At 46.4% G+C, this 10,000-nt stretch overlaps 1 protein-coding gene across 5 annotated transcripts in view; it reads left to right on the top strand.

The window, feature by feature from the left end:
• LOC116052951 (leucine-rich repeats and calponin homology (CH) domain containing 3) overlaps nt 1–10,000 on the top strand; it is a 36,427-nt gene that overhangs the window by 8,400 nt on the left and 18,027 nt on the right. For 2 of the 5 annotated variants that reach the window (XM_031303812.2, XM_031303811.2), the window contains exons 7-17: nt 624–717; nt 964–1,051; nt 1,186–1,334; nt 2,559–2,611; nt 3,228–3,273; nt 4,683–4,811; nt 6,139–6,168; nt 6,926–6,979; nt 8,976–9,032; nt 9,537–9,567; nt 9,660–9,773. In XM_031303812.2, the coding sequence (XP_031159672.2) occupies nt 624–717; nt 964–1,051; nt 1,186–1,334; nt 2,559–2,611; nt 3,228–3,273; nt 4,683–4,811; nt 6,139–6,168; nt 6,926–6,979; nt 8,976–9,032; nt 9,537–9,567; nt 9,660–9,773 (845 nt within the window). The remainder of the gene's footprint in view (nt 1–623; nt 718–963; nt 1,052–1,185; nt 1,335–2,558; nt 2,612–3,227; nt 3,274–4,682; nt 4,812–6,138; nt 6,169–6,925; nt 6,980–8,975; nt 9,033–9,536; nt 9,568–9,659; nt 9,774–10,000) is intronic. The other 3 variants (XM_036002068.1, XM_031303813.2, XM_031303814.2) reach the window with 3 other exon arrangements.

Here is a 10,000-nt window from a genome sequence, read left to right as displayed (position 1 = left end):
TCGATTAATCGTTTGGGTCATTTTTTTTATTAAAAAAAAATGAGATTTCTCTGATTCCAGCTTGTTAAATGTGAAGATCTTCTAGTTTCTTCTCTCCTCTGGGACAGGAAACTGAATATCTTTTGAGTTTTTGACAAAACGAGACATTTGAGGATGTCATCTTGGGCGTTTGGGAAACACTGATCCACATGTTTCACCATGTTTTGACATTTTTATAGATCAAACAACTAATCGATTAATGGAGAAACTAATCAACAGATGAATCGACTATGAAACTAATCGTTAGTTGCAGCCCTAGAGTCGACCTGAATCAGTTCTGTGTCTTGTTTTTGTCAGTCAGTGTGCATTTCGTTATGTTGTCCTACTCTAGCAGGGCGTTTCCCCGTCTGTAGATGAGAAGGCTGATGGCACAGAACAGCCAAACAGGCCCAACAGGTTCCTTTAATTCAGGCCACTACTCTGGGCCAAGGACTCTCTGCTGGAGGGAATTTAATTATTTTAGCTGACTAAATCCTCCCTCCTCTGTCTGTGTGTGTGTGTGTCTGTCTGTGTGTCTGTCTGTCTGTCTGTCTGTGTGTGTGTGTCTGTCTGTGTGTCTGTCTGTCTGTCTGTCTGTCTGCCAGTGTTGATGAGCTGTATCCCGGCCGGCCGTACGGAGCGCTGGATTCTGGCTTCAACAGCGTCGACAGTGGAGACAAGAGATGGTCGGGGAACGAGGTTAGACACACACAGAGACACACACACAGAGACACACACAGAGACACACACACACACACACACACACACACACAGAGACACACACACACACACACACACACACACACACACAGTGCAGCCTACAGAGGAGGTGTGAGCTGACTACCTGTCTGTGTGTGAGCTGACTACCTGTCTGTGTGTGAGCTGACTACCTGTCTGTGTGAGCTGACTACCTGTCTGTCTGTCTGTCTGTCTGTGTGTGTGCAGCCTACAGAGGAGCTGTCAGAGCTGCCCCTGAGAGTAGCAGAGATCAGCCGAGAGCAGAGACAGAGACCTCCGCTGGCCAACGGCACGCGTAGGTTCAGCACATTCACACTAATGGTGATACAAATGAGATTGTTAGAAGACAACAGAATCAGTTTTGTGACAGAATCTGTCTGTCTGCCTGTGTCTGTTTCTCTGTCTGTCTGTCTCTCTGTCTGTCTCCAGATGTGGAGTCGGAGCAGATAGACTACATAGACAGCTGTGTGGGAGAGGAGGAGGAGGAGGAAGGGAGGAGTAGAGCCGCTGGCAGCAGGGACAGCATCAGCCTGAGCTCTCAGTTCATGGCCTACATCGAGAGACGCATCACCAGAGAGGTAGGTCTAAACCCTAACCCTACAGGACAGATGTTCAGTTCCCGTCCACTAAAAGTTCTGTTGTTGCTGCTGACAGACTCAGATTATTATTCTAAGTATGTGACAACATTATGGGATGGATCCCTACAGAGATAGACCTTTTAGTTAAAGAGTAAGATCCTTTTAGTTTAACATGAAACAGCCTCGAAATCACAATCACCAAACTACACCAGACTCCATGTAAATAATCAGGACTTTTAGCGTGTATAGAGCCAGCATATTTCCACCAGACTCCATGTAAATAATCAGGACTTTTAGCGTGTATAGAGCCAGCATATCTCCACCAGACTCCATGTAAATAATCAGTACTTTTAGCGTGTATAGAGCCAGCATATTTCCACCAGACTCCATGTAAATAATCAGGACTTTTAGCGTGTATAGAGCCAGCATATCTCCACCAGACTCCATGTAAATAATCAGGACTTTTAGCGTGTATAGATCCAGCATATCTCCACCAGACTCCATGTAAATAATCAGGACTTTTAGCGTGTATAGAGCCAGCATATTTCCACCAGACTCCATGTAAATAATCAGGACTTTTAGCGTGTATAGAGCCAGCATATTTCCACCAGACTCCATGTAAATAATCAGGACTTTTAGCGTGTATAGAGCCAGCATATCTCCACCAGACTCCATGTAAATAATCAGTACTTTTAGCGTGTATAGAGCCAGCATATTTCCACCAGACTCCATGTAAATAATCAGGACTTTTAGCGTGTATAGAGCCAGCATATTTCCACCAGACTCCATGTAAATAATCAGTACTTTTAGCGTGTATAGAGCCAGCATATCTCCACATGTAAATGGGTGAATTAAGTGTTTATTTCAACCAAACCAGAGTGGTGATTGTTGGAACAGTGGAAAGATGAACCAAGACGGCTTTTGGTAGTTTGATTTAGTTTCTGTTGACTCTGAATGAAGTGTGTTTTACCATGATAAAAGTCCTGATTATTTACATGGAGTCTGGTGCAGTTTGGTTACATTGCAGCTCGTTTCTTACTTTATACCGGACCAATTTTAAAGCTTGTTGCTCCCATCAGACACTTGGACACCAATGCATGGGAGAATAAGGTTCAGGTTGAAAAACACAAGAAGTTACCCTTTAAGAAACAGAGAAACCAAAGTGACAAAGGTTCCCACATGTAGTTTATTTGGTAAAGTGTGACTTCCTGTTTGTGTGTCCAGGGTTCTCCAGTAAAGACCAACTCCAGGACAGAAGACACGAGGAGACCCAACAGGTACACTGGCTCCACGCATTACCTTCTCACAGGAGAGATGCTGACTGGACAACAACTCTGAGCTGTCTAACATCCTGTCTCTCTCTCTGTCTGTCTCTCTCTCTGTCTGTCTCTCTCTCTCTCTCTCTCTCTCTGTCTGTCTGTCTCTCTCTCTCTCTGTCTGTCTGTCTCTCCGTCTCTCTCTCTCTCTCTCTGTCTGTCTGTCTGTCTGTCTGTCTGTCTCTCCGTCTCTCTCTCTCTCTCTGTCTGTCTGTCTCTCTCTCTGTCTGTCTGTCTCTCCGTCTCTCTCTCTCTCTCTCTCTCTCTCTCTCTCTCTGTCTGTCTGTCTCTCCGTCTCTCTCTCTCTCTCTCTGTCTGTCTGTCTCTCCGTGTCTCTCTCTCTCTCTCTCTCTCTCTGTTTGTCTGTCTCTCTCTCTCTCTCTCTCTCTCTCTCTGTCTGTCTGTCTCTCCGTCTCTCTCTCTCTGTTTGTTTGTTTGTCTGTCTCTGTCTCTCTCTCTCTGTCTGTCTGTCTCTCCGTGTCTCTCTCTCTCTCTCTCTCTGTTTGTCTGTCTCTCTCTCTCTCTCTTTGTCTGTCTGTCTGTCTGTGTGTCTGCCTGCCTGCCTGTCTGTCTCTAGGAGTGTTGTGGATGGTGTAACAGCGCCCCCCAGTGCCCAGAGCCAGGTAACTACTTCTGTCTGCTACAAACATCAGTTCATAGAGACTAAAGAGAATAAAAGTCAGAAAGGTTGGAACATTTTAACGGAGACAGCAGAGACGACCGACGTCTGTGTTTAACTATCTGTCTTTAAACGTTACGGCTGATCAAATCAAACCGACCAGCAGCCAGCTGACTCGGTGTGTACTAGGGCTGGGACGCTTCCTCGACGTAGTCCATTATGTAAACGCGTCGACACAAAGAACTTGCGTCACGCGTAGAAATCTATAAATAACCAGCTGCCTCCAGCAGCAGCGCGAGTATGGATTCCTCGCAAGTTCAACAACACGTTGAGAAAAAGGCTCGCACACGGTCTTCTGAAGCGTGGGAGTATTTCACTCTTAATGCCAACAACCACGTGGTGGTCTGTAGTCTTAGTAGAATGATCCCTGAGTCAGGATAACAGCAGCAGAACGCCCTAAGTTCTGCTCACCTTTTGGTCCCTTTCCCTCCCAAGTAGAGTTTAGATTCTCTGCCCGAGCACGAACTTGACCCATGGGCTGGGTCGGGCCCATATGTCCCGCCACTATTATCTTTTAATCCTGACTTTATTAGCCTAATTAGGAGGGGAGACAGCTCTGCCTCTCCAGCTTCTCCCGTAGCTCTGGGTGGATGTCCTGACCTGACTGAGTGGCAGTTGAAATCAGCTCCCATACGGCTGCAAAACCACCGGAAGTCATTCATTTCCTCTGGAGATTTGCACACCGCGTGTGAATGGGGTCTGAACGAGTGCGGTGGGAAGGCGGCGTTGGGTAAACTGTGCTGTGTCTCCCCCATCTGTAGCACTGGCTTTGATAATTGCACAACTGGACTTAACAATCAGCACCATCATCATGAGTGACCCGATCCATTACAGACTGTTATATCACGCACTCTGCAGCTTGCCTTATGTTGGATTTATTTGATAAATCTGATTTCATATGTTGCTAAAATTGCACTTTTTGTAACTGTAATATTAAAGGGAGAAGAGATTATTCATGATTTGACCTACTACTGTTAAATAAAGCCAATACAGGCTACTCTTTTTCACTTACTCCTCCTGAGAGGGACTTTATTCTGTGGTTGGATTGATTAACTACATCTGGCTTCAGGCTGCACTACTAGTTCATGTTACTTCAACAGTGCAGTGTTAAACTATTTTAATTAGTAGAGATTTGATCCTTATTGAAATTAGGTTTTTGTAAATTGTTAATAACTGAGCAATGGGAAAATAATCGCTTATTGAAAAATTAATCGTTAGATTAATTGTTTAAAAAATAATCGTTTGGGACAGCCCTAGTGTACACCATCAACGACAAATCCTCATTTCTGTCTGTCTCTCTTCCTCTCTGTCTGTCTGTCTGCCTGTCTCTCTCCCTGCCTGTCTGTCTCTCAGAGAGGTGTTCTTGGTGTAGGGGGGGTGGAGAGGATGAGGAGGGAGGCTCATCTCGCTGCTCTGAGGTACGACGAGGAGAGACAGAAGAATCGATCTCTGCAGAGAGACAACGTCAGCAGCTACACCAAGGTACCGCCCCTTTAACCTGTCACACACCCCTTTAACCAATCAGCAGCTACACCAAGGTACCGCCCCTTTAACCTGTCACACACCCCTTTAACCAATCAGCAGCTACACCAAGGTACCGCCCCTTTAACCTGTCACACACCCCTTTAACCAATCAGCAGCTACACCAAGGTACCGCCCCTTTAACCTGTCACACGCCCCTTTAACCAATCAGCAGCTACACCAAGGTACCGCCCCTTTAACCTGTCACACGCCCCTTTAACCAATCAGCAGCTACACCAAGGTACCGCCCCTTTAACCAATCAGCAGCTACACCAAGGTACCGCCCCTTTAACCTGTCACACACCCCTTTAACCAATCAGCAGCTACACCAAGGTACCGCCCCTTTAACCTGTCACACACCCCTTTAACCAATCAGCAGCTACACCAAGGTACCGTCCCTTTAACCTGTCACACACCCCTTTAACCAATCAGCAGCTACACCAAGGTACCGCCCCTTTAACCTGTCACACGCCCCTTTAACCAATCAGCAGCTACACCAAGGTACCGCCCCTTTAACCTGTCACACACCCCTTTAACCAATCAGCAGCTACACCAAGGTACCGTCCCTTTAACCTGTCACACACCCCTTTAACCAATCAGCAGCTACACCAAGGTACCGCCCCTTTAACCTGTCACACGCCCCTTTAACCAATCAGCAGCTACACCAAGGTACCGCCCCTTTAACCTGTCACACGCCCCTTTAACCAATCAGCAGCTACACCAAGGTACCGCCCCTTTAACCTGTCACACGCCCCTTTAACCAATCAGCAGCTACACCAAGGTACCGCCCCTTTAACCAATCAGCAGCTACACCAAGGTACCGCCCCTTTAACCTGTCACACACCCCTTTAACCAATCAGCAGCTACACCAAGGTACCGCCCCTTTAACCAATCAGCAGCTACACCAAGGTACCGCCCCTTTAACCTGTCACACGCCCCTTTAACCAATCAGCAGCTACACACACACACACACACACACACATACAGAAACATACACTCACTCACTCACACACAGAAACATGCACACACACGCACACACATACATACACACATACAGAAACACACACACACACACACAGAAATACGCGCGCACACACACACACACACACACAGAGACACACACACATGCGAGCCCCTTTAACTAACCCTCTAAATGTAATGAAGTGATTTTGATGACGACAGAGAGAAAGTGGTGCAGAGAGTCTCCCAGTAAAGATGATGTCAGGAGATTAAAGATGATGTCAGACTAACTGTTGTTGTTGTTGTTGTTGTTGTTGTTGTTTTCCAGCATAAAGCAGCTGTGAGTCCAGACAGTGAGGTGAGACTCTGCTCTTTATTCATCACATGTTCTTCACAGCTTTCTAACTTTACTTCTGGTTAAAACTCCAGAACGCCACTCTGAGTCTTATTCTCATTGGTCAGTTTAGTGTGTTTTAGCTCCGCCCCCTCCCCATAGAGAGGAGAAGTCCCGCCCCTTCCTGTTCCCCCCGTGGGACTTTACTTCAGTTTAAATGTGTGGTAATGTTATTCTGAGGGGGCGGGACTTCCCCTCTCTGTTAGGCCACGCCCTCCACCTGTTCACCTGTTCACCCTCACCTCGTGTCTGTGTGTGTGTGTGTGTCTGTCTCTGTGTGTGTGTGTGTGTGTGTCTCTGTGTGTGTGTGTGTGTGTGTGTGTGTGTCTCTGTCTCTGTGTGTGTGTGTGTGTGTGTGTGTGTGTGTGTGTGTGTCTCTGTGTGTGTGTGTGTGTGTCTCTGTCTCTGTGTGTGTGTGTGTGTGTGTGTGTGTGTGTGTGTGTGTGTGTGTGTGTCTCTGTGTGTGTGTGTGTCTCTGTCTCTGTGTGTGTGTGTGTGTGTGTGTGTGTGTGTGTGTGTCTCTGTGTGTGTGTGTGTGTGTCTCTGTGTGTGTGTGTGTGTGTCTCTGTCTCTGTGTGTGTGTGTGTGTGTGTGTGTGTGTGTGTGTGTGTCTCTGTGTGTGTGTGTCTCTGTGTGTGTGTGTGTGTGTGTCTCTGTCTCTGTGTGTGTGTGTCTCTGTGTGTGTGTGTGTGTGTGTGTGTGTGTGTGTGTGTGTGTGTAGAACGTCTACCCCTCCAGACGCTCCACCCACACAGATGACTCCGCCCTCTTTATGGTAAGAGTTTGGCCCCGCCCCCCCCAAAAAAGTCTACTAACAACTGAACCTAAAATAACTCTTAATCAGAACACACTGAATCATCACAGGAAACTGAACACGGCACTTCCTGTAGCTCTTTCACAATAAAACATAAATCAGGATGATTCCTCTTTAATCTAACTCCACACACTAACCTACAGCATGGAGTCACCTGTCACTCATTCATCATCCACCTATCACCTGTCTCCTTAGCCCCGCCCCCTCCCAGTCATCCACCTATCACCTGTCTCCCTGCCTCCTTAGCCCCGCCCCTCTTGATCTTTCTGGTTGTGGTTGTGCATGACCCAGCTGATATTCACCCTGAATGATCCAGATGTTTGGAGACTGATTGAATATGAAAGAAGTGATGAGAATAGATAAACAGGATTAGAGATTTAATGTGTTTCCTGTGTCTGTATTCTAACTCCTGTTCTTGTTTCTTTAGAGAGAAACTGAATCTGCTTCCTGAATTAACTCGTTCTTCCTCTTTCTCTTCATCTGCCGACCTTCTCTCCTTTAACCTTTATCTCTTTATCTTCCGTTCATCGTTTGTTCTTCTGTTTTTATAAATCATCTCTTCACTTTCTCTTCAGTTTGTTCCTCCTTCTTTACATCTGTCTGCCTGTCTCTCTGCCTGTCTGTCTCTTACCTGTCTGTCTGTCTGTCTCTTTACCTGTCTGCCTCTCTCTCTCTGTCTCTCTACCTGTCTGTCTGCCTGCCTGCCTGTCTCTCTCTCTGTATGTCTGTCTCTCTACCTGTCTGCCTGTCTGTCTGTTTACCTGTCTGTCTGTCTACCTGTCTGCCTGCCTGTCTCTTTACCTGCCTGCCTGTCTCTCTACCTGTCTGTCTGTCTGTATGTCTACCTGTCTGTTTGCCTGTCTCTGTCTACTGTCTCTCTATCTGTCTGTGTCTCTTTCTGCCTGCCTGTCTCTCTCTGTCTACCTGTCTGTCTGCCTGTCTGTCTGTCTACCTGTCTGTGTGTCTCAGTGTGTGTTGGTGTTTGAGTCTGACTTTAACACCAACACCATAAAGAGACGACCAGGCTCCCACAGTCAGGTGACCCCTTTAATAGTCTGTACTGGCCCTTTAAATGATTACAGCTTGTCTTTATATATATATATATATATATATATATATATATATATATATATATATATATATATAAATATAAATTACCTCATGAAGGAAATGCTGCTCTCGATTCTGTAAAAAATCCTAATGACAATGATTGAGGTCAGTATGAAATCAGGATAATTTAACACAATTCCTCGTTTAGAAACATGTTGCATTTAAGATTTTCCTTGCAAAACGTAACGTGCAAAATAATAGTTTTTGTTTGAAGTCATTGTTAATGTGAGCTGGAGTCTAAATCCTGGACAGAATTAGAGAAATTACACAGCCCTAACTAAACACTACAGGTCTGCAGACGTATGTAGAGATCCAACCAGCGTATGTTTGGAACCATGAGTCTGACAGACTAGAAAAGGTGATGAAGAGGCGACAGAAAAAGGCGACAGAAAAAGGCGACAGAAAAAGGTGACAGAAAAAGGCGACAGAAAAAGGTGACAGAAAAAGGCGAGGTAAAGGCCACGAAAAGACCACGAAAGAAGGCGACAAAAGGTGAGGAAAAGGCCAGAAAAAGGTGACAAAAAGGCGACAGAAAAGGCCACGAAAAGGTGGCAAAAAGGCCGTTGCCTTTTTCAGTCGCCTTTTTTGTCGCCTTTTCGTCACCTTTCGGCCTCCTTTTAAGGTGGCCCTAGAAACCAAGGCGATGGAAAGGCGAGATCATTGCACCATGAGACCAGTCTGACAGCAGAACCATGAGACGGTCGTGACGTGTGTCGTGTCGTGTGACGTGTTCACAGCTTTGGAGCCAGTTTGTTTTCATTTAAACTTCATCTTTTATTCCTGCCACCTTCTGTTTCTGTCTCTCTCTTCTTCTTGTTGTCCATCCTTCTTTCTCTCCGTTCATCAGTCTGTAGACGGCTGTCGTTCTCACGCTTCTGATAGCTCCACTTCCTGTCTGCTGCAGGTACTGCAACCTGTCTGTCTGTCTGTCTGTCTGTCTGTCTGTCTGTCTCTCTCTCTCTCTGTCTCTTTCTCTCTGTCTGTCTCTTTCTCTGTCTGCTGCAGATACTGCAACCTGTCTGTCTCTCTCTGTCTGTATCTCTCTCTCTCTCTGTCTGTCTGTCTGTCTGTCTCTCTTTCTTTCTCTCTCTTTCTGTCTGTCTCTTTCTCTCTGTCTGCTGCAGGTACTGCAACCTGTCTGTCTCTCTCTCTCTCTCTGTCTCTCTCTCTCCGTCTGTCTGTCTGTCTGTCTGTCTGTCTGTCTGTCTGGGTACCTAACCTCACAGCTAGAACATATTGACCTTTAACAGTTCTCCCTGTGTTAACATTAATAACTGGGTCTGATGGCTGACTAGTGATCCTGTGTGTGTGTGTGTCTGTCTGTCTGTCTGTCTGTCTGTCTGTCTGTCTGTCTGTCTGTCTGTCTGTCTGTGACTGCTGACTAATGATCTGTGTTGTGTGTCTGCAGGGAGAGGACCGAGCAGCGCTGTCTCCCACCGGTAACACGCCACGTTAATATAACTCCGTCTTTTACTTTTCTCACATAGTTTACCGTCCGGTTTTTAAATGATAGATTTGTTTTCTCTTCCAGCCAATCAGTCGCCTTCGTACCCGTCCTCAGGGGGCGGGGCTTCCTGTCGGACGTCTGCTCTGCGACCGGAGAGCTTCCTGTTCCGTCTCAATCAGAAAGAAGAGAAGAGGAAAGGTGAGCTGTGTCAGATCACAGACTGTAAAAATGCAAGTTTTCCGGCTCTGAAAGGTAAAGCCGATGCTGGAGCTCCTTAAAGCTGCAGTACCGTGACATGTCAGAGTAGGACCAGCACAGCTGACATGTCATAGTAGGAACAGCACAGCTGACATGTTGACATGTCATAGTAGGAACAGCACAGCTGACATGTTGACATGTCATAGTAGGAACAGCACAGCTGACAT

This window comes from Sander lucioperca, chromosome 6 (genome assembly GCF_008315115.2).
Source record: "Sander lucioperca isolate FBNREF2018 chromosome 6, SLUC_FBN_1.2, whole genome shotgun sequence".
Classification (NCBI taxonomy): domain Eukaryota; kingdom Metazoa; phylum Chordata; class Actinopteri; order Perciformes; family Percidae; genus Sander; species Sander lucioperca.
Note: the sequence above shows the minus strand (reverse complement) of the source record. Positions and strands in the feature narration are given on the sequence as shown.